General features: G+C 39.5%; 1 protein-coding gene across 1 annotated transcript in view; it reads right to left on the reverse strand.

Moving 5' to 3' along the window:
• The window catches only part of RGS22 (regulator of G protein signaling 22), a 98,118-nt gene that overhangs the window by 32,491 nt on the left and 41,382 nt on the right, over positions 1–24,245 (reverse strand). The window contains exons 12-16 of the mRNA XM_042461186.1: positions 22,271–22,434; positions 19,097–19,205; positions 16,769–16,894; positions 15,278–15,379; positions 227–421 (exon numbers count right to left, since the gene is read on the reverse strand). Of these exons, the coding sequence (XP_042317120.1) occupies positions 227–421; positions 15,278–15,379; positions 16,769–16,894; positions 19,097–19,205; positions 22,271–22,434 (696 nt within the window). The remainder of the gene's footprint in view (positions 1–226; positions 422–15,277; positions 15,380–16,768; positions 16,895–19,096; positions 19,206–22,270; positions 22,435–24,245) is intronic.

A 24,245-nucleotide genomic window follows, 5' to 3' on the forward strand; every position in this document is an offset into this window, starting at 1 on the left:
TTGGGGTCTGGACCCCCCCTTCCATTAGAAAAAATGAATGGTGTGTGCTGCTGTGCCGCCGCATCCAAGCCCCATTATAATGGTGGCACTTAGTCTGGACGGCCCCCCTTCCTAAAATCCTAGCTACGTCCCTGGAAGGCCACCAACCTGGATGGCTTTAAAAGGGGATTAGACAAATTCATGGAAGATAAAACTATCAATGGCTTTTCTATTGTTCTTAAGTTACCTTCCTATAAGATTCTTTATCTTGTTCCACCATCTTCCTCCATGGAACCAAGAGAAGAGTAAGGATGTATTCTTCTGCTGAGTCAAAAAGATCTTCAAATGGTGGCTCAATTTTTGAATATATCTCATTTTTAGTAGCCTGTTGTAGCCCAATATCCATATTGGCAGAAGGAGCGATGTAATTAGCATAAAGGAACTGTTGTAAATGGGGAAAGAAGCCAGCAGTTGCTTAGCATGCCTCTGTCCTAATAGACACTGTAAATATATTTTTTTCTAAATGTATGTGTTGTGTGCTTTCAAGTTATTTCCAACTTATGGAGACCCCAATGCAACTCTATCACAGGGTATTCTTAGGAAGTTTCTTCAGAGGAGGTTTGCCATTGCCACCCATTGAATCTGAGAGAGTGTGACTTGCCCTGTGGCAAAGCAGGGATTTGAAACCTGGTCTCCAGAGTCATAGTTCAATGCTCAAACCACTATGCCAACAGGCCTCCCTGGAAGAAGTTTACCCATCCATTAAGAAGCCAAGCCCTCCCTCCAGTCCATCTCCCCTGATCCAGGTATCAGAGGTAGCAAAGAACTTCTGGCCCTCATCCCCTTCCCCTCCACCACTCCCTTCTCCTTTTGTGTCGTGTCTTTTTAGATTGTTAGCCTGAGGGCAGGGAACCGCCTAATTAAAAGATTGTATGTACAACGCTGTGTAAATTTACAGCGCTTTATAAATAAAAGATAATAATAATAATAATAATAATAATAATAATATGCCACACTGGCTCTTTTTTCCCCCTAAAAGGAGGGGGGGAGATTTATTGAAGACATACTCACAACATCTTGTTTCATTCAATACCAGGCTCTACATTTGCTATTGTTAGTGATTCCAAAATACAGTATCTGCCCCCATAATTTTACAACTTCCTATCACAGATTCTACCACTGCTGGTATCTCAGCTGGTATTTCCCAGGAAACATGGCATGTGCTCTGTCTTGTCAACAGAGACATGCACTCAGATGGACTACTGAGTGTGCAATTCTTCTGGAAAAGCCATGCACTCCCCATGTAAGGTCTTAGAAGAGTTACTTTTTTAGAGTACTGTCTCAGCTTTTGTGCCACATACCATGTTTCCCAACAGAGTTACTAGCTTTCTGCTGATAGCAGAAACAGAGTTGGGAAGTCTGTCATTGTCAGTGGGAGATGCCCTCATAGTAGTTGCAGTAGGAGGCAATGTAACCCCAATTTGTGGGTAATTGCCCATCCTTGTCTTGCAATATCCAAAATGCAGCTCTTTGCATCTTTGACCACTTCTGTAAACTGTAACCTATCCACTCAACATTCTCCTGAATCATATTGTCCTTAGGCTTAACTGGGGTATTTCTTTTACGACAGTGGCTCGCAAACTTTGGTCCTCCAGATGTTTTTAACTTCAATTCCTAGCCAACTGTCAGGAATTCTGCATCATATGGTGAACAAAAGTTTGGAAACCACTGCTTTAGAGGAATCTTCTAGGCATTAAGAAGGCTATCTATTAATAGAAAGTAATTCCCCAACAAATTCTCCAACAAATTCCCCAACAAAGAGGATATCTGGCAATTTTGGCAAGACTAAGGGTTGAATCTCTGAGTTGTTGACTGAAACATCGAGAGGGAACCCAGTTGGGAAAGCTTCTTTAAAGGGGAATACTTATTTCAACAAAGGTAATGCAAATTCACTTTGCATGAAAAATGGCAGTAAATTTATCCTATGCAATCACAGAATCATAGAGCTGGAAGAGACCGCAAGGGCCATCCAGTCCAACCCGCTGCCATGCAGGAAATCATAATCAAAGCATGCCCAACAGATGGCCATCCAGCCTCTGTTACACAGTTGAACAGCCCTTACTGTCAGGAAGTTCCTCCTAATGTTGAGGTGGAACCTCTTTTCCTGGAGCTTGCATCCATTGCTCTGTGTCCTGTTCTCTGGAGCAAAAGAAAACATGCTGGCTCCCTCCTCAATATGACATTTCTTCAAATATTTAAACAGGGCTATCATATCACCTCTTAACCTTCTCTTCTCCAGGCTAAACATCCCCAGCTCCCTAAGTCATTCTTCATAGGACATGGTTTCCAGACACTTCACCATTTTAGTCGCCCTCCTTTGGACACGCTCTAGTTTCTCAATGTCCTTTTTGAATTGTGGTGCCCAGAACTGGACACAATATTCCAGGTGGGGTCTGACCAAGGCAGAATAGAGTGGCACTATTACTTCCCTTGATCTAGACACTATACTTTTATTGATGCAGTCCTCAAAGACAACACATTCAATTTGTTAGGGGCAATTAGCTTATACTTTGTAAACTGCTTAGTACATCTGTAAGTGCTATAGAAATTCACTTGCTATTAGACAAAATATTTCAAATTGCCTGAGTGCAAAATAAATTGATATTTTCAGATGCAGCAGCTCTAAGTAGACCAAATGGTACCAAATCTTGGAAGCTGTATAGAAAAGTAAGATTACAGTTGCATCACATTTTAATGTTTCACATGTAAAAGGCTACGTTAGCAAAGAACAGAACAAACATTAAACAGTATAACATGTATAAAGCCATTTATATGCCATTTTATTCAGACTGAGCTGGGGAACTTCAAGGCCAAATTGATTACTCTCCTATGACTCATAAACCAACACATAAGAGCTGAGAAAAGGAAAGGATGAAAGAAAGAAAAACGTTTTCCTTGCTGGAAATGTTTTCTCACCAGTATGTTATTTTAGAGGCTCAAATATCATGTTTTTCATATTACTGTCTTCTCGCATGCCCCTTAACTACAGAACAATTCTATAAGCCTTAATATGTGTTGAACAGAAGAGTGTCTCCTACATTTGTTATGCTGAAACCATTATGTTTTCTTTCATACATGAGGCTGTTTAAAGCAGTAGGTTTAGTTCCTTCTACAAGTATCTTAACTAGAGTGACATATGTCTGAGTGACACAAATGCAGAAGGGGCATAACACTGAGACAGATTACTGGTCCACCTAGCTCCATATTTGCTATGTACACGGACCAGTAATGACTCCCCAGGGCCTTTGAGGCCAAACTTGACATAACATACCCTCAAACTGTCCTGATTTGGCAGGAATAGTCCCAATTAATCTCCTGCCATCCCACATTCCCAACTGTTTTTATAATGTTTCAGTTTCTATCCTCTCCTCCCACTTTGCCATTTACTCTTCAGTTAATGTCATTTAGTGCAAACTGAGTTCAAAATGCAACTATAGTTTGCACTCCATCGATACAGTGAGGGAGACGAAAGCACATGATTGGAGGAGTAGGAGAGGATGGGGTATTCAGCCTTCTCAGTGGGCTCAGGCAAGACTAAACTGATGCAGCCTCTCCTAGATTGTGTTTCATTCCTTATTAATTACTTTTGCCATCTTCATCATAGTAATGTAATTGTAATGTTGCTTGGATACATGTGCCCCAGTTTTCATTAGTGAAATGTCAAAGTATATGACATCAGCTTATTCCAATGGTTAGCTTTGCACAGGTGCTCTTTTAAAAATAAAAACCAACAACACATGTAGCAGATGGACTAGACTGGAATCATGGCATTAGATAATATTTGGTATGTGGGCTGGGTGTGTGGGCAGGGAGAAGTGTTTCATTTTTGCTGTTCCAGAAAAGGGTCAAAGCACAATTTTTACCTACTTAAAGCCCTTGGTTAAATCCTCAATGTCTCCAAGTTGGGCCAGGAAAGAGACTCAAGTATGGACAATATTAATTTAGATGAATGAGAAACCTGATTCAGTAGCTTCCTATGCCTAAATAACAACAATTTAAGTACTGCATAAATCTCTTTGGAAAAAGAATTATAAAGATGGGGGCCACCAATGAAGAGATCTTCTCTTCAGTTACCATTCATCTGGCCCTTAAGTTAGTCAGGGAAGAACCTATGAAGCTGACCATAAAGGTTGGCCTAGCATTTCTGATGCACTGAGGGTACACACTAATCTCAAACTGGCAGAATTCTTAAGAATTTCAGTTACTGTGTGTGTTATTCAAAGAAAGACAAGAAACAGGTAAGAGATTTTAAGGCAAGAATGGAAAAGTGTGGCCCTCCAGATGGTATTAGACTGCAACTGCCATGAGTCCTAGCCAGCAAAGACAATAGTGAGAAATCTTGGGAGTTGCTGTGAGAAGATGGAGTCCATGAAGAGGGTCTGGAGAAAGGGAAACTAGTCCCTGGCCCCCATGTAATTACTTGCCCCTGCTCTACATCATGCATAATTTTTACATATCTCTTAATATTTCTGCCCTTCCCTGCCTTTTTCAAGGCTAAAAATCCTAAATCATGGTCACCTTTCCTCCTTGATAATTTTGGCTGCCTCCAGCTTAAATGTCTTACCATCTAGTTTGAACATATGATGGCAACAATTTCTAATTTAGACTTTTCTTTTTCTTTTTCTTTTTCTCAACAGCAGTCACTCTACTAAGGGTCATTTCATTTCCCACTCAATGTGTACTTTCCAGAATCTTGCTAGAGCAACAAAGCTTTCCAGTGCCCTTTGGATAGGACTCCAAACAATTAGAGTATGATGTTGTCCATTACATGAAAAAGTATGTTTTAACTGGGTGTCTGTAAATGCCTGAAAAGTTCAGACAAAAGTCACCACGCTTATAATAGCATATCAGACTTCATTTATCCAGTGATTTCTTTTTTACTTCAGTAAAAGAATGCATTTTCCTATATTGTCTCTATATATTTCCCTATAATATAAAATGTACTGAAGTTAGAGATGGGCCTAAAGCAAATTCCAGATGTGAACTCTGCTTATGGTTTGCATCTTTATATAATTTACAAAGGCAAAAAACAGAGACCACAGTTCTCATACCCTCAGATCAGATCTGCATTTAGATATAAATGTCATGAATCCAGAAAATCAAATAGGCATTTGGCTTAGTTAAAGATAGAACTTATCCTCAGGTACGTATTTCTGAAATCCAAAGAATCACAGTTTGACCAGAATTAAGCAGTACATCTACTTGAATTACCGGTATATGGGAAAGTGATGCCATGTTATATCATCTAATGACAGAAAATTAGGCAATGTCAGAAAGTTGGGATCTATATTTGTGCATCCAGAGAAAGTGCAGGTTGTCAGTGTTATTCTCAATCAATTTAATCCCCTCACCCAGAATCATGATCATTGTTTTTGTTTAAATTATCTCTGATATAAGAACAATATATTTCCCATAACTGCCTTACATTTTTCTACCTCTAAACAGCATATTTTTTCAGAGCTTATTTCCACATGTGTTTGTCGTTTTCCTTTTCCAATACATTTTGCATTTTACTACATGTAACCGCACACATTCCTTTTGCAACACACACACACACACAGAATGAAACTCTCCCTGGAATGCATTACCATATCTTTGGTATATCATAAAGCATATATAGAAATGCATTGAAGAAATGAAAAATACTAAAAAACAAGAACATTTAGCGCATATTTTCAGTACTCCAGTAACAAATAAAAAATCTTATTTCTGCCTTCTGTGTGTGGTTGTGAAGGCTGGACAGTGAAGAAAGATGTATAAAAGGAAAAGGTAGTCCCTTGACATGAATGAGTTTTTTCTTTTTTCTTTTTTTAGATTTCACATTTTCTAGTCTCTGTGTGTCGTTTCCATAATAGGCAGCTAAACTCTTCCAAAATTCCCATTTCATTATTGATGGCAAATTTGGAAATAATGAAATTTGTGAAAATTAAATCTGTGAAAGTTAAAATTTGACTGTAATGCTTTTGCGGTCAGAATAAAGACAGTTTGGGGATTCTGGAGGTGTCAAGGGCCACAGAAACAACCTTTGTGGTCCATATGTAGCCACAGTCTGCCTGTTGCCCATGCAAATATATACACACACATAGATAAGTTGAGCATAATAAGATGGGTCACAGCATTAATACTCAGAATGATTCTTGTTCCCTATCAGATTTATAGTGTTGCAGGTCATCCTAGTCAAAACCAGTTCCAAGATAAAATGAGTTCCTGACATGCACCCACAATCCATTCATCTTCACCTTTTGTATAATGGGAAGAAGAAAGATGCTCTACTAGGCCATCCTAGCTCCCATTGAAACATATCACTAGATTGTTACTGGCTATCAACAACACTTCAATAGGAGTAAATTGCCATTCCACAGCTATAGCAGTTTGATGCCCCTTTAGATATCATGGCATCATCCTATGGAAACTTGAGATTGGTAGTTTGGTTTGGTATTCTAATGCACTCTTTTCAGTTACAGCAATAAATTCATTTATTAAAATGTCTATACCCTAGCTTTCATTAAACACAGCCAGCATGATGTAGTGGTTTGAACATTAGACTACAAATCTGAAAATCAGGGTTCGATTCCCTGCTCAGCCATAGAAACTCAATGGGTGACGTTCAGCGAGTCACACACTCTCAGCCCCCCAAAACCCTGTGATAGGTTCACCATAGGGCACACAAAAACAACGACAAACTTTCATTAAAAACTTTCAAGATGCCTAAGAATAAGCCAAATTACAAATCTATACATTAAACCATAATCCTAACAAACACAATCAAGAAAATAAAAGCATGCTTGTTTGCTCAGGCTTTTCCATGATCATTTTCCTGCCTTTTGTGTATAATCAGTTGCCCCAATATCTAAATTGTTTTTAATGGGTTATTTTATTGTTTAATTTTTGTTTTATTATTTTAAACTATTTGGTTTATCGTGTATATTTTTATTGTAGTCTGTTTGGAGAATTTTTTAAATGAAAAATGTCATAAAGTTTTCTTAAATAAATAATAGAAAATTGCTTGAACAAAAATGTGAAACTAGGGATTTTCAGACTGCTGAACTCTCTTTGCAATGCTACTTGTCATGTGCTAAGAAAACTACAAAACACTCACAGCAGCCTGGTAATAAATGGTTAAAAATAGTAATGAAGTGACAGCAATATGTTATTCAATTCTCCTCATCTGGTCATGGGTATGATCAGAATAAACATTACTGTACATGAATTTTGTTCCAGTGGTGAAGGCAGAGTTTGGAAAAGCACAGTGACCATAAGCAGCCTCTTTTCTTGATTGGATGCAGCTTGAGTTTCATCTATTCCAATGAAAATTTTTAAAAAAACAACAACCACCAATGAAAAAACAGGCAGCCATAAAAAGCAAATTCAAGAATGATACCAAATGTTGCTGCACATGTGTTGATTTGTAATGTAACATTTGGGCTGTTAGTTATGCTAATGGAACAGTTTCACATCTTGCATTTTGATGTATTTGGTTTTAATGGTGATGCAGACATAGCTTTTTGCAATTTCCTAGTTATATTCTTATGTGCAATGTTCTGCTGTCACCACCAGGCCCAGCCTGGTAATAAGATTAAAATGAGGAAAATGAACAAGAACACAATTATATACATGTCTACTCAAGGACTAAGTCCCAGTATGTCTCCTGGCATCCTAGCAGAACCACTTGCCAACATGTTTTAGAAGGCCTGGAGAACAAGTGAGGTGCCAGAAGACTAGAGATGAGCAAACATTGTCCCTCTCTTCAAAAAAGACAAAAAAAGAAGTTGCAGGGACTACAGGTCAGTTAGCCTGACATCAGTGCTAGGAGAAATATTAAAACAGAATATACAGGAGTCCATCTGCAAGTATCTTGATGGCAATACAACGATTAGTAGGAATTAGCATGGGTTTGTCAACAATAATCCCATTAAACTAATCTTATGTCTTTTTTTTAATCGGGTCACTAGTTTAGTAGGTTCAATTAATAATAATAATAATAATAATAAATTATTTTTATCCCACCTCTTCTAAAAGATTGAGGCGGCATTACAGCGATAAAAGCATACAATACAATAAAAATCGCATTCCCCCCCCCTCATTAAAACAAGTCAGTACAATAATTCCAATACTGTATAACAATAATAAAAATACATTAAAATCAATTAAAACAATCAAAGATAGGGGGCAGGACATCTTAGGGGAGTCGCTAAAGTAGACCATGTCATATCACATCATATCATAGGGAGCAAATATGTCAATTACTCAGGAAAGGCCTGTTGGAAGAGATCTATCTTGACAGCCTTTTTAAAGCTGTCAAGATTGTTGATGTGTCGGATCGCTTCTGACAGGCCATTCCATAATTTGGGAGCAGCAGATTAAAAAGCCCTCTGGGTAACTGCAGCCAACCTAGTCTTTGTTGGCTGCAGTAAATTTTTTCCAGAGAACCTAAGTGTGCAGGGCGGATTGATTTTAATTAATTAATTTTAATTAATTTTATGTCCAGTTAATGCAGTAAAGGTTTGCAGCCTAAAGGAAATAAGGCATCTTCTACATATAACTAAGTTTCAGCCAGGGTAGTCGACCACGTTAAGCATCTCCACTGAGTTTAATGATACTCATTCCAAGCAAACAATTTCTATAACATGCCCTATTGACCAAAATTTAACTAAGAATTAACTTCTTGCTATATATGTCTCTGATGCTCTGATATAGATGATATGGTTTTTAAAAAAAGAATTAAATCAGATCTGGTAGATTTGTCAATGGTGTCTAGCCATGACAACTATGTGGATTATTTCAGTAAAGCGACAGTCTGCCCTTGAACACTAGATGCTGCCCCTAAACACCAATAATGCCTTATAAGACTTGGGAATTTGAGAAACAGAATTTTTCTTTTCTTGTGCCCATTTGTACTTTAATGTGCCTATGGGAGGACTAGCAGCCCTTCCAAGCATCCCTCATTCTGACGTTCAAAAGCTGGCTACTAGAGAGAAGAACTTAATAGTAGTGGGCCCCAGATGGGGAATTCTCTCTCAGACAAGGTTTGCTTGACATCAACATTGCCTTCATTTTTCCACCATGTCAAGATTTTTCTGTTCCCCCAGACTTTTTAAAATCCATATGACATTAGTTTTGGTTCATGTGGTCATTGGTTGGATGTTAGCTCTTTGAGCTGTATTGTATTTTACTATGCTGGATTTTGTATTATTGATTTTAATTTTTTTTTTTTGTTAGCTTTACTGTTGCATTGTTGTTCTGTTTTAAAAGGACCGTATGATACTTAGGCAATTTGTTTTATAGGTTCAGACTAAATACAAACAATAAATATATAATATGTAAAATTATACCAACAGTAAGTAAGTTCAAAGTACTAAAATGCTTAACAGTACAATTCTGCATATGTCAACTTAGATGTCAGCCATAATGATTTTTATGGTTCTTACTCCCAGGTAACTGTGTATAGGGCCTAAGTATCCTAAAGGCACCAGATCCCATCTGATATTGGAAGCTAAACAGGATCAACCCTGGTTAGTACTTGAATGGGAGACCACCAATGAATACCAGGTGGTGTAGGCTATATTTCAGAGGAATGAACTGGCAAAAGCACCTCTGATTATTCCTTACCCAAGAAAACGCTATGATATTCATGGGGTTGCCATTAAGTCTACAGGTGACTTCAAGGTGCACGCAAACACACACACACATGCACACACAATTGGAGATAGGATTACAACCCAAGAATGCATATTACATTCTGATTGGCACAGGTTGAGCAGCAGCTGGCAAGTGAAACAAATCCTGGGAGAACATGAAACAAAATCTTGCACCTGGAATGATGCTTCTGTGGCAGCTAAAGTATTCAGGTTCTTTCATGTTTATATCCTTTCCGTCAGCCAAGAAATAGCCTAATATTTCAGTAGTTCAAGCAAAATGTGGAGCTCCTCTGAGGTATGTGCTTACATTTTGATGTTTTCCATAGACATTATGGACTGCTTCTGTACTATTAAAACTAGGAATAAAAACAAAGCCATGGTGCAAAAGTGGATTGAAGGAATAATCCTTTGGGGAGAGAAAGAGGGGCTTTTACTCAAGCAGATGTGCTGTAACCACATGGATCAAAATGAACAGACTGGAACTTCCATGATTTAATGTATTTATTGAGGCAGTTTTTATTAAGATGGTATTCTAGAGCGCTGTAAGCATTGTTTTAAAATAATGTATAATTTTATATTAATAGTTTTTTGTGGTTTTTTCAGGCTATGTGGCCATGTTCTATATGAGTTTATTCCTGACTTACCGCCCGCATCTGTGGTTGGCATCCTCCCTGAAGATGCCAGCCACAGATGCTGGCGAAACATCAGGAATAAAGTCTTCTAGAACATGGCCACATAGCCCGAAAAACCCAAAAAACCATAGATGCCGGCCATGAAAGCCTTCGACTTTATATTAATAGTTTGTTCCTTGTTTATCAAGTGCTTTTCTTGGCAGAATTTGTTCAGAGGGGGTTCCTCTGAGACTCAGAGGGTGTCATTTGCCTAAGGTCACCCAGTGGGTTTCCACAGCCAAGCAGGGATTCAGTTCCAGGTCCCCCAGTGTCCTGGTCCAACATTCAAACCATTATAGCATGCTGGCTCTCTATTAATACTATATTTTCTGGCATATAAGACTACTTTTTAACCCAGGAAAATCTTCTCAAAAGTTGGGGGTCGTCTTATACACCAGGTGTCATCTTATAGGGCAGGTGCTGAAACTTCTGAGCCGGACTGGAGAATCTGCAGTCGCCGCATATGGTGGGGGGAGCTCAAAAACGGCCGCGGCCACATCCCCACCATATGCAATGATAGTATGAAAGCAGCTACCGCTCTGATCGTCTTGGAGACAGGGAGGGCTGGGCATGCAGGGAGAGCTGACCAATCCAAGCAGGCTTTGTATACAACAAGGTTTCCTGCTAAGTACCTACATGTTATTTGAATTAAAATTACCATATTGAAATCAAATCTGATGTTTTTTTAATTTTTATTTGGTGTGCATTAGAAGAGGAGTAGTCTTATATGGTGAGTATATCCCAAATTCTATATTTCAACTGGAAAAGTTGGGGGTCATCTTATATGCCCAATTGTCTTATACGCTGGAAAACATGGGTAGTTTATTGCAGTTTAGTACATTTTAATAATGTTGTACCAGAATATTAGGAGAAAAGCAGGATATAGATAAGTTAATGAAAGAAAGAGAGAACACAGGCATATATGTATTAGTAAGAGATTTCCTCCAAATGTAAAGGAGTGATTTTTGTCAGTGCATCAACATAGGAAAAACAAACTCCCCCTTCTTGCCTGCTGGAACATCAATAATTACAACCTTTATCTATTTTGGCCATCAATTGCTCTAAGCAGCTAATGCATTACTCATTTATAAAGGATGCACCCTTGCTCATAAGAAGTGCATCTAAAAGGCAACCTCACCCCACATTCTTTGCAAAAATCCTAGCAGGGTCTAAGTTCCCCAGTAATTGGCCAGAACTTCAAAATCCAACTTCTCAACCACACCTTATTTTTCAGCTCCCTCATCTATGATTTGGAGTTGTAGGGTGAGCTGTGAGATAGTGAAATTTGCTGATGACAGCAAATTATTCAGGTTTCCTCGGTTAACAAAGCAGATGTGTTCCTAGGCGTTTCTTCTTTAACAGCAAATTTGGTTGTAGAGGCAGAAATAACATGGATACGTACCTTCACCACAAAAAGAGCAGCTTGCCACATTTCAGCAAATGTTTACTCAAAACTAACAATATGCACATGTGAAATGAAGGAAGCAGGTCAAATAAGCCATTTACAAGCAAATAAAAACATTTGGAAGCTTCTAAAGACTACTTGAAGCATCATCCAAATTGTATTGGGAGATGGATTTTTCTTTCTTTCACCAGCCTCCACTTTCCTCATGATTTCCATTTTGGCCTAGATACCTATTTTTTTTTTTTTAATGCTGGGGTAACTGGTGAGCAGACCTATCTGTATCCCTCTTTTCTCCCTGCTTTGCTCTTCATGAATGCTCAGTAATGGATTCTGGAGTAGGTGCTATTTACAGTAGCTATTGTAAGATATTCCTACAGACAGGCAAGAGTAGAATCCCAGTCTTTCCCAGAACAAGCTTTATTGCATTGATTCTTGCAGACATGTTGCTCAATCCCTCACGCAAAATCTGTGGCCTCAATCACATATCATTTTTTTTACCAGAATGATGCGAATAACCTCACTAACACTTTCCGAGTTTGTTATTTACACCATGGACTCATAACTGTCCAGGAACCATATCACTCTGCATCTCTGAGAGTTCAGTTGCTCACACGTGGGGGCACCCTTCTGTTGTCCCTGCACTCACCAGCACCTCTCAGCCCAACAGATGTGGGTTGGCATCCCTTTTCTTTCCCCCTTTTGCCCCTGTCTTTCCCTTTTTTCTCTCTCCAGCGGTGTCTGTTATGTGGGGGAAAGGCTGGTGCATTCTTGATCACATGGGCTGTCGATGATGCAAATGCCCATTAAAGGCATGGGGAGTTTTATCCTAAGTCTCTTTGAGTCTATTTGCATTGTGGTTCACACAACTGATAATGTGAATCTTTTGTAAAAACTTAGAAAAAAACCTGATACAGATTATCCTGAGGTAAACAGGATTTTTGTCAGCCCTCCCCCCCCCCCCCCAACTTAATCAGGTGCATTTGGAATGCATGTGAACAACAAAGATTCATCCCAAATTCATTCCAGGATTATTTTCATCGTGTGAATAACCTCTGTGTTTCTACAACCCTCTTACACCATCCTCTCAATGTTGCTGCTATTAAAACACTTCAATTTAGACAGAAGAAAAGGAGGGAAATAGGGAAACATGAAAATACTTTATGAAAAGGGACTTCTTAGAGGCTTTGTTAAATACAGTATGGTATACCTGTATAGGGTAGTCAAAACAAAGAACTGCAAAAGCATCCCCTCACATTAGGGGAACCAGGTGTTCAATTTAAATAGTGTTCTAACATTTTAATTACCTCCCCAAACTGAAAATCCTTTGTATTTGTATGTTCAAATATTCCATAACATTAAAGACAATTTTTATTTATTTTAGCATTAAGAGCTGAAAGAGATCGGCTCAAAATGCCAGCTTCCTGGTGGCTTGAGGGCATGGTGTACTTATGATGCATACCCTGAAGCCTCCTGGAAGCTGCCGGGCTGCCCACATGTGAGCTGGCTTCATGGTATTCTTGCGGCATGGCATTTACACGCAGCATGCTACAGGAGCACCATAAAGCTGTGGCGGGGAGGAAAAAGCCGACTTTTTGCTAGCTCAAGAAGGAGCAGCATTTTGCTACTTCTTTTTGGGCTGGCAAAAAGTTGGATTGGGGCCACAGTGTGCGGTTGCCGTAGCTCCAACCTGGCTCTCTCAGGGGCAGTTTTAAGCCACCTCTTCAGGGTGGTCTATTTTGCCCCTAATGCTCAAGTTTTGGTGCTAAAATGTGAATAATCACAATAGGAGTCATGATCCATACATTCCCCACAGTATTTGAAACTCATCCAAACTTTTAAAACGGAAATTTCAGTCTTTAAATCCAGAGTGTCTGAACTGTTCTACTTTTGAAATTCTGAAACTGAAATTTGCAAGCTGAATTTCAAACGTACAAATTTCATTTGTCTAATTTGCTAAAATAATGGAAACAACCCTCAACTGAAAGAAATATATTAATTATTATTTTAGTCTTTGCACATACTTCTTTGTGCTGTATAGTAACCAAAATACAAGCCCTTCTCCAAAAGACCCTCTAAATTTATGTGGGTTTTGGAGAGAAATGGTTTGGAAAAGAAAACATCGAGTTGGCAATATATAAAACTAACGAAGTATGAATTGAAAATTAGAACCAGCGTTCCTTTCTAATCATTAGTTCAATCTTCTTTAAGACAGAGGGCCGAAGATAGCTTCATGACGCTCTGGCAGCATGCAGCATGTAAACGTTGCATTTCCAGAGCACCCGGAAGCTGGACCACATGTGAGTGGCTAGGCAGATTGAAGACGACTTCCAGGTCATGAAAAGCCACCTGGATGGCAGCGCAAAAGGACTGTCTGTTTCAGCCCATAGTGCTTGAATCTTTGTATTTAGGAAATACAGCTGTATCAAATCTGCTTTTTCATTACATCCCCAGCAAGAAGGAAAATAATGGGGTAGTGGGTTTTTCCCCCCAACATCCATATGGGAAACTGTGGCCTCAGTGCAATTGCTAGTTCTCTTGAACAGATCCAGTGAATCAATAGCTGAATAGCAAGTAAATCTTACTGGGACAACGGATTTATTTTAGTTGGAACCAGGAACTGGATTAAAGCCTGTATCATTACCATAAGGCCATTTTAAACTACATTAACTGAAACACATTAACAGTTCCATACTAGCCTCCTACAAATATTTCCAAATTTCATATTGACTTTTATATTTAAATCTTGAGCTACAACTTTATGCTGGTTGTGACCAACAGTCAGTCAAACGAAGATGGATGCAGACTGTCCAACTGTCCTGATTTGGCAGGAACAGTCCTGATTAAGTCTCTGTTGTCCCACTTTTTTCAGTTCTCTTAAAAACATCCCAGTTTACCTCTCCCTTCCCACTCCCCCAGCCCCACTTGTCTTCAGCTTACTTTAGTTGTTGCAAACTGAAATCAAAGTACAAAAGTAGTGTGCATTCAATTAATTCAGTAGGGAGGGAGAGGAGATGGCAGAATCTTGCCCTTTCTAGAAGTTTAGACAAAAGCAAACTGCTGCAGCCTTTCCTAGCTTGTCCATTGTTCCTCATTAATACTTTTTGCTACCTTGACAACACCATGATATTGTATGGCCACATGTATCCTGGTTTTAATCTGTGAAATGTGGGAGGGTAAGTGGATGTAAACGAATGTAGGTCCACACACTGAGCTTTCATTACAGTTACAGTCATGCTTTCTAGACCCAAAAACCCAGTAATGTCAATATATACAAAAATAAAAGAGGGTTCTATTTCCATATAATAAGCACCACAAGCAATCAAGCAACTGCAGATGGATTATACAAAATGAACCAAATGCCTGGAATCCAGAGACAGTCTTCAGTAAAAGCCATGCCTGACTAACATTTAGATCATCTGTCTTACCCCATAGTAACTATTCAAAGTTTTATTTGTTGATCATGACCTCAGAACAATTTTCCTTGGGGCTATGGACACTTGGAAGAAGTCTTATTTATGACTTACTTGAGCTTGCTTGCAGAGTTTAAAAGGATGGAGGGTTTCTTGGTAGAAAAGTTGATGATAATCCTGCAAGTCAAACCAGAAGTACGTGCTGTTCTTCCATACCTAGTGATAGCAGAAGGAAAGTGAAGGCATTACTACTCAATTTTTCATTAAAATATATATATAGCTTTAAATTTCTGGAGATAGAAACTCCTCAGTTCCTTGGGGTCACCATAAATCACACCTAATTTAGAATGGTTTGAATCATGCGTTCTATACTGGCAGCACATGTGAAGCCACTGCCACTGTAATGCATGCTCTATCTTTTATTGTATCCTTTCCATATAATTGGCTATTAAAATTGTTAATGTTATAGTTAACATTTGAAGATTAACCACATTTGGTTGCTATTAAGCTAGGGGTTCACAATGTGCATCTAAAATTGATGCAGTGCTAGGACAGTGCTTTTCAAGCAATTGCTGAGGTCATTAAATGTTTCTATCCTGACTATTGTTACCATTTTTTTATTATTATATGCCTTTCAACCATCCTTCACTACAGCTTGGTGCTGTTGCACAGAGCTAAATACTTCCAGAGGGACAAAAGCATTTCACAGACCCCATTACCTCAGACACTCATCTTCTTTTGAAATAAAATCAAGCATTTTTACTTTGAAATGTTAAACAAGCATCAGTTCCATCAGTTTAGACAGTTGTGTTTGAACATTTGTGCCAGCCAGACTGGAGACAAATGTAAATTTTGACTATAAAAACTGGACTGCATATGAAATAAAGAAGATACTCTGTCAGTAAATCTGCAATTAACTGGATGAGTTCTGATCACTTGATCTTAAACATAAAACTTATTTCAAACACAACTGTCAATTTTCTTCTTGGTGAAAAAAAGTCTTTGAAAACCACATAGTTTTGAAAGGTTATTCACAATTTGGGACTTACAGTATTCTGCACAAAACTCACACATGGTTGTTTTGCACATGTGAAAAATAATATTTCAGTGCAGAAATAATTCTGTGTGGAAACATTATTTTCCACATAGAAAATATTTTTTCTGTGCAAAACAGCCACCTGCTTTGTGAATTTTGCACAGAGTAAGTCCCAAACTGCGAAGATTCTCATGAACCCAAGATTCTTTTCATCAGTTTCTCAACACTCAAACGCATGTTTTTCAAACATTTTTGTATATTTTTTCCATCCCTACACCTGCAGCAGCAGAGCATTAGGAATGGTGAATTTGTCTTCCCCTCTCACTGCTTCACTCAAATGTTTTGGAGAGACATAACAGAGCTTTACACACAGCTCATCAAAGGCAGTTACTTTCCAAATACTGGGGTCTGAAGATGTCTCATTTCTTTCTACAAAACCAGGTATCCTCCTTGTGCCAGGCTCTGAGTACATCTCAGAGCCGGACATTGTGGGCAGACTGTCCTTCGCTAAGGAAAAGGCAAAAGAACAAATCAAATCCATATAATGAATGATAAGAAAATCCCTGTACCATATTTCCTGACTTTTCACAAAAGTCTGTGAAGACGTAGCCTGCTCTGTTTTCTGTATTAAGGGACTGTAGCATCCTCTCCATTGTAGAACTTCCTAGTTCAGAAATGTCTGGTGATGTTTTACCCTAGACAACAGAAAGCCATGTTGAACAAAGATTGTTGTTTCATTTAATCACAGATGTGAATAGCTTTGAAAGTACTGTTGTTTCTCTTCTCTTCCAGGAAAAAAAAGTAGGAGGGCAGTCAAGCAAACCAATGACTCATCTACCCTTACCAGAATACTCTGGACTGTCCTGGAGTATCCTGGCCCTGAATTCCCACCAAATTCCTTCTTATCGTGTGGGTTTTTCTTTCCCAGTGACTATGGCAGCTGCCTTCTCATGTACTGTAGTTCCCATTTGTTGCTCAGCACCACTGCTGAGGTCAGAACAAAGCACCCAGCCATGCTGTCAACACTGGGCATCTCATTTTGACTTCAGAGTGATTTGTGTCTACAGAGGCAGCACTGGGAGATGAATGGGGACCGTAAGTAAAAAGGCAGATGCTGCTGATGCTAAACTCTTCCCCCACCCCAAACCTAAGCAAATGGTGAATTATTCCCCCATGGATTGGGGGAAGAAGCCATGAATCAGGCGAAGGCATCATGAAGACAGTCCACATCTGATTCAGGGTTTATGGACCTGTGTTGTGTAAGCAAGACACAGTGGGTGTGAGGGGAACTTACCAATGTATATCACCAATGTAGACAAGGCCAAATGGATTATCTCCACTAATTTCTTTTCATTATGTTCTTAGATACACCATTTCATTTCTAATTTTATACACTGGAGATGATCAAAGAGGGATGAAACGTCCTTGTCCCATTCTCATAGCATGATTGCAAGAAGATTTTCATATGCCATTGCACTTATCCTGACATTATCCCATCCAAAAAGCATGATTGACCTCGATTGCACAAAAGACTTTCAAACACCACGCAGATCCCATCATTGTCTCATCATTGAAGCGGCATTGTCCAGCATTTTGCATTAACAAGAGTTTGCATTAATGCAATGCTGCTTTAATAATGTGACAATAGCTCTGCGATATGGAAGCCTTTCACGAGATCACAGTCAAAGACGGGATAAGGACGGGGGAGTGATCTGTTGCACATGACTTTCTCATACTTCCTCTCCTTCTGTTCTCACCCTAGTTCTTGCTATCAGGCTTAAGGAACCTTCTTTTCTTTTCAAAACAAACTTCCATTTGTTTTGAATGTAACATACATCATGTTTAAGTATATAATTTGTATGGTAATTATGGCCCATAATTGGAAAGCTCTTTCTGAAACTGCGATAAACCCTTGGTATCCATTGGGATTTGGTTTCAGGACCCCCCTCCCTCCGTGGATACCAAAATCCATGGATGTTCAAGTCCCATTAAATACAATGGCATAGTAAAATGGTGCCCCTTACATAAAATGGCAAAATCAAGGTTTGCTTTTTGGAATGTATATTTTTTTAAATATTTTCAAGCCATGGATGTTTGAATCGATGGATAAAAAAATCAGTGGATATGGAGGGCTGCTTGTATTATGTAGTTTGCAGGCCAACCCAGGTTATTTTGTTCCCTGAAGCAGAGTAGCAAATGGTGCCTCCTCTAACACAGCCAAGTGAAGATGCATAGTAACCAAAGACAGCCAAGTTATTTTGGCACATGAAACAGAAAATCTCACAATCATCTCTCCCCATCTGTAGCAATGCAAATACCAAAGTGAATAACTAGAAAAATTGCCTTTTCATGACACCAAATGTCTGCTACCTGAAGCAGCCAGCTCACTCTGCCTACTGTTAGGGGCAACCCTGGCAGCCTCATGAGGTGAAAGTGGCAAAATTTATGTACCTCCAAGGTCAAAGGCCACTGATGGGTGAAAAAATTGTAATATTTGATAATGGTGGCCCAATTTTACTTCAGCCATAGGTTAAGCTCTGGTGTATCTGCCCTGGGTAAACCCAAATTGGAAGCGAGACTACATGCACACTAATATGGAATACACTGTTTTAGGCTCCATCCACACTGCAGAAATAATCCAGTTTGATACCTCTTTAATTGCTATGGCTCAATGTTATGGAATTCTGGGAACTGTAGTTTTGTGAGACATTTTGTTTTGTCTATCTGAGAGCTCAACATCTGTACCACAACAAACTACAATTCCCAGAATTCTACAGCATTGAGATATGGCAGTTAAAACAGTGTTAAACTGGATTATTTATGTAGTACAGATGCATCCTTAGTCATCTTATCACCAAACCATTTTGAAAGATCAAAGAACTCCAAATGGTACTCACTGGGATTACTTCTGCATAGGTATATTTTCTATCTAGTTGCGGCTTCAGATAATCCATTTTGTCAGGAAATACTGTCAGGTGAGTCACATTGCTGCATGCTGTAGCTGGTCTGACCAGTTAAGAAAAAACAGATTCAAAAAGTACTAAAGGAATCTATTTAATATATTACAGAGGAAGTAAAAGATGCTTTGGGACAAAAAATATCTAGTGGGCTCATGATTAAGGTCCTCAGATTTATGCCTGGAATCTAGGGAGTGGTGACAAAATAAGTCTAGTGCTCTCCCAACTAAAATGTTGTCCCTCACAAAGTTTTCCTCCAATCCAAGGGGCCTGGATTCCCAGTGATTGGGCGGCATATAAATAAATCCTATTATTAATAATCCTCAAATTTCTAGCATAGCAAGAGTGAGATATTGAACACTGTTCACATCGAGAACTCTTATGTTTGCTGTATTTCTATTCCCTTAGTCACTTTGCCTGCTCCTTTTCTTTGGATGCCAAGATTCTAATTCTAAATGTTCAACTGAAGATGTAAGTTACTGCAATGCTAGAAATTTGAGGATTGAAGGAAAATTTGATGGTAGAGCAGAATACTTATTTTGGTGGAGAAATGCCTTCATTTTACCCAACTGGTAGCAACACCCCTGCTGGAGTCAATGCCTTTACTTTTAAAAGGTCTAAGACAAGGGTTCCCAACCTGTCTTCTGAGGAGCCCTTAGCATGCACTTCCCAGGTGCTCCACAGCCACTCCAGGAAAATGAAAGAAATAAAAATTGAATGAAATTAAAGAATAAGAATATATTCTTATATATACTCCTAATCACCATTAACGAGTAAAACATGGGGTAGGCCTCTTAAGGGCCATAGAAATAAGGGCTTCGTGAGTCAAAAACACCTGGTCTAAAGGGTTGCCATAATTGTCCACTTTTACCAGGGACAAAATGTGGAACAAATTCAAGACCAAACTGTAGGACAACTGCAGGACAAAACTCAGCCCAAAATGTAGGACATTGAAGAAAAATGGTGGACCTTAAATGTCCTACATTTTGAGCTGAGTTTTGTCCTCACCTGTTTTGGGACAAACTTAGAGTCCAGTTGGAAACAGCAGATAAGGAAAGAGGGCAGACAACGTGAGCGGGAAAGGAGCAAAAAAACCAGGAATCACAGAAGCCCTATCCTTTCTCAGTGCCTCACAGTAAGAAAATTTCCCCTTTGGAATTCAATTCCCAGAATTTCTTAGCCGGCATGGATTTTGGGAGTTGTAACCCCAACACATAATGTCTCCAAACCCTGTCCTTACAGCGTGGGTGGGCAATTGTTTATATACTGTTAAACCTAATGAAAATAACATTTTGAGAAGTTTAAAGAAGCAGCCTAGAAAGCAAATGTACATTTCCTTGCCAGGGTGAGTTTGTATGTATTAATAGCTTGGAAAAGTTATATTTTAGACAACTCCCAAAATATTCTAGCTAGCCATTGGCTGTGCTGGTTAATGAATTCTGAGGATTATAATCCCAAAAGGTAACATTTCCAAATTCTATTTACACCATAACTATAAGACCAGAAGCCAGCCTCTCACTAGCTACTCCTTCACTACCCATCTTAAGAGGCAAAGCCACCTGTCCTGAACCTAAATCAGTCAAAGGAAATTGCTGGCATAAGGGCAACCTTATTGCAAACTAAGGTTAAACCAAAATCTCAGATTCTTGTTAAACAGAAAATCCAGTTCATGCTAATCATAGACAAGGCTCACGATAACTATGATAGGAAAAGTGCAGTCATCACTCTTGGGAAGCTACTGGAGCCCAAGTGCCCCAACAAGGCTCTCAGGTGCTGAGTGCTACCTTGACCTTCGTGCATTCAGGTTTATAAACCACAGTTTAAATTTCCCACAGTTAGCAAGAGCACCTTGTTGTTCAGATCAGACCAACAGCACATCAATACCAGTGCCTTGACTTCCTCAGGGCCACTGCTGCTACCTCAATGACCACAAAAGGAACTCCCTGGCAGAAGAGCCTTGTTGGCAACATAGCCTCTGGTGATGTCAGAACAGGATGCACAGCCATGAGATCAACAAGGGGGGGGGGAGGGTAGAGCAACTCCCCTCATTGTTGATCATATGGCTGGCCACTTTGCTCTGATGGCAGGCAAGCAATATGTCAACAGTGGAGCTCTGCTGGGAAGGGGTGCTTATCCAGGAAGACAGTGGCAGGAAGTGGCAGCACTTTTTGCAACAAGGGACTGTGGTCAGAGTGAGTGACAAGTAGCACAGGCCCTTTAAAAGAATGGCAATGGCTGCCACCCATCCAAATCCAGCCTGATCCAGGTGTCCACACTTCCAAAAACACCATAGTCACTCTGGGATTTCCTGGAAGCTCTGGGGTAACTAGCAAGTTTTCTTAAGTAAGATTAAAGGTTAAAAGAAGCAGTTTTGCTGTGGAACTGGCTATATGTTATCTGGACTGATCACACCAGGTATGGGGCGAGTATGTTTCCCCCCCCCCCTTGTGTAGATATGCCCTAGGTCTGGCTCTCCATATATTTTGAATCTTTTACCATTAGGCATACTGGATTGGTAATGATGTTTAAAACTTCTCAAGTGTCACAAATCCCCCACACTTTACCTTATAGCCTGCAACTCCATAGTCTTAAATGTTCTGAGCAAGAGAACACAACATACCAGTTTTCTTTTACTTCATTGTTAAGGAAAACAGGTACCATGTATACTCGACTATAAGTCAACCTTATGTATAAATCGAGGGCAGGTTTGCGGACCAAAAGTATGGATTTTGATATGGCCCATGGATAAGTCAAGAGTAAACCTAGGGGTATCTAACAAAGGATGTAAAGGGTAAAGCAAAGGAAAACAATGCAAAAGAACTTGCAAAATTCCAGCAGGCATAACTGTTTGTGCTCTTACTAAAGGCTGGATGGATGAGAACATAGAGATGGTTCAGTGATTCCAGGACAGGTGACACACGTGCCTTTCACTAGGGTATGGTTCCTTTTTTTTTTAATGAGAGTTAAAGTACAGTACCTACATTGACCCATGGATAAGTCAACTTAGGTGTTTTGGATCCATTTTTTTTACCTAATTTCTAGACTTATACATGAGTCACCTGTTTTCCTTAAAAAGCTGCACAACTTTTTGTATGTGGAGTTTTTAGTTCTTACCTTTGTCTACTAATATCTGCTAAATCAACTAAGCCATCAGGATCTTCCTGCACAGCACTTTGACTTCGTGGCAGGATTGCAGATAACAGCCTGGGAGGCCTCTGGGAATACATATCTACTACAGCTCCTTTTGACAGAGGTGGTGCTGAACTGATTTCTTCCCTCTAGTGAAAATAATTGAGTGTGGAAGAAAAAAAACCTCTCAGAAATAACTCTTGTCTTAATCATATTTCATCTGCTACACATTTACTTTCAGTATTCTAGGTTTGATAAATATGTCTTGTTTGTAGCCATTCCAGATTTTTTATGTTAGAGATTACTTCAGCATCATGCTAAAACAAAACAAAAAAACAGCTTTTTCCAATTCAGGACAAGCTAAAGATCAGTTTGAGGAGTTCTGTAGAGATAGATAATAAGAAGACAGCTCTCAGAGAAATTTACGTACACACTTTTGTACACACCTTTGATGTGACCTAGGAATGCAAGTACACTTGTCTCTCCACATTTGCTGGGGTTAGGGGCAAGGGACCCCCGTGAATGTGGAAAAACAGCAAATAACAAAAACACTATGTTTTTACCTAAGAGAACATCTCTCTAGGAATCTCTAGGTCCTCCAGTGCAATTCTGTGGTCAACATCTGCCAAACCTTGACCACAGAATTGCTCTGGAGAAGCTATAAATGCCTAGTGGAGTGCTCTCTCTAGGAATATCTAGGTCTGTCATTGCAACTTTTGGTTATTCCACTGGAGGACCTAGCGATTCCTAAAGAGAACATACTAATGAAATCTGTGAATAATCAAATCCACAAAAGTCAAAGCAGCAAGTGTGGAGGGATGAGTGTATTCCTAATTGAGAAAACAATCTGAATTCCAGGTTTCTTTGGGTGGAGGACTTAGCCAAGATGCCCTCAGTGGTCCTTGGTCCTTATTCTTTTTATTTTATTTATATCCCTCCTTTTTCCTAGCATAGGGCCCAAAGCGGCTAACAATTTAAAACAAAGTACAGCTAAAACCAATTTGAAAAAAAAATTAAAACATTAATTGTTAGATAAACAATTCTATTAAAACACTAAACTGAACTATTTTAAAAACACATTAAAACATAGTAAAAAGAATAAAAAACAACAACATTCCCTTTAAAAGACTGTTCTGTTCCAACAGGTTAAGAGCCAAAGCTCTGCCCAAATAAAAAGGTATTTGACAGCTGGTGGAAAGAAAGGAGACAGGGGACTAACTAAGGTGCATTACAGACTGCCGAGAAGCAGCGGTCTGCCGCCGCCGCCGGTTGCAGCGTCCGGGAACCGCAGCAGCCAAACGGCGCGGTTCCCAGACGCTGCCAAGAAGGAGCGTGAATATCGCGCTCCTTCTTGCGGCCTGGAAGAGACACCGCGCGGCGCTAGTCACACACTCGCGGCGTCACTTCCACTGCGCGACATGCAGATGCACAGCGTCTGCTACGTCAAAATGGCGGCAGCCGTGTGGAACGGCTACCGCCATTTGTTACGGACTCTGTCCGTAATAGGAGTAGGGGCGTCTAGAAGAGACGCCCCTTTTTCAAACTGGGACATCCTGAGGACATCCGAAATGGCGGTCTGTAACCCACCTAAATGTCCTTTCCATGGATTTTACATAACTTAGAGTACATCTACACTGTAGAAATAATGCAATTTGACACCACTTAAAGTGCTGTGAATCCTGTGGAATCATGAGGTTTGTAGTTTTACAAGGTCTTTAACCTTCTCTGCCAAAGAGTGCTACTGCTTCACAAAACAACAAATTTCAGAATTCTGTAGGATGGTGCGATGTCAGCAAACATGGTGTCAAATTGCTTTATTTCTAAAGTGTAGATGTACCTTAGGAACAAGGACCAAAAAAGCTCTCTCCCATGTCCTCACCAAATTCAGCTGTGATGGTGGTGGGACAGAGAGAAAGCCCTCCCCTGAAGTTCTTAAAGAGTTGGGCAGGCTCATAGAGCA

The sequence above is a fragment of the Sceloporus undulatus genome, chromosome 4 (genome assembly GCF_019175285.1).
Source record: "Sceloporus undulatus isolate JIND9_A2432 ecotype Alabama chromosome 4, SceUnd_v1.1, whole genome shotgun sequence".
In the NCBI taxonomy this organism is placed as follows: Eukaryota; Metazoa; Chordata; class Lepidosauria; order Squamata; family Phrynosomatidae; genus Sceloporus; species Sceloporus undulatus.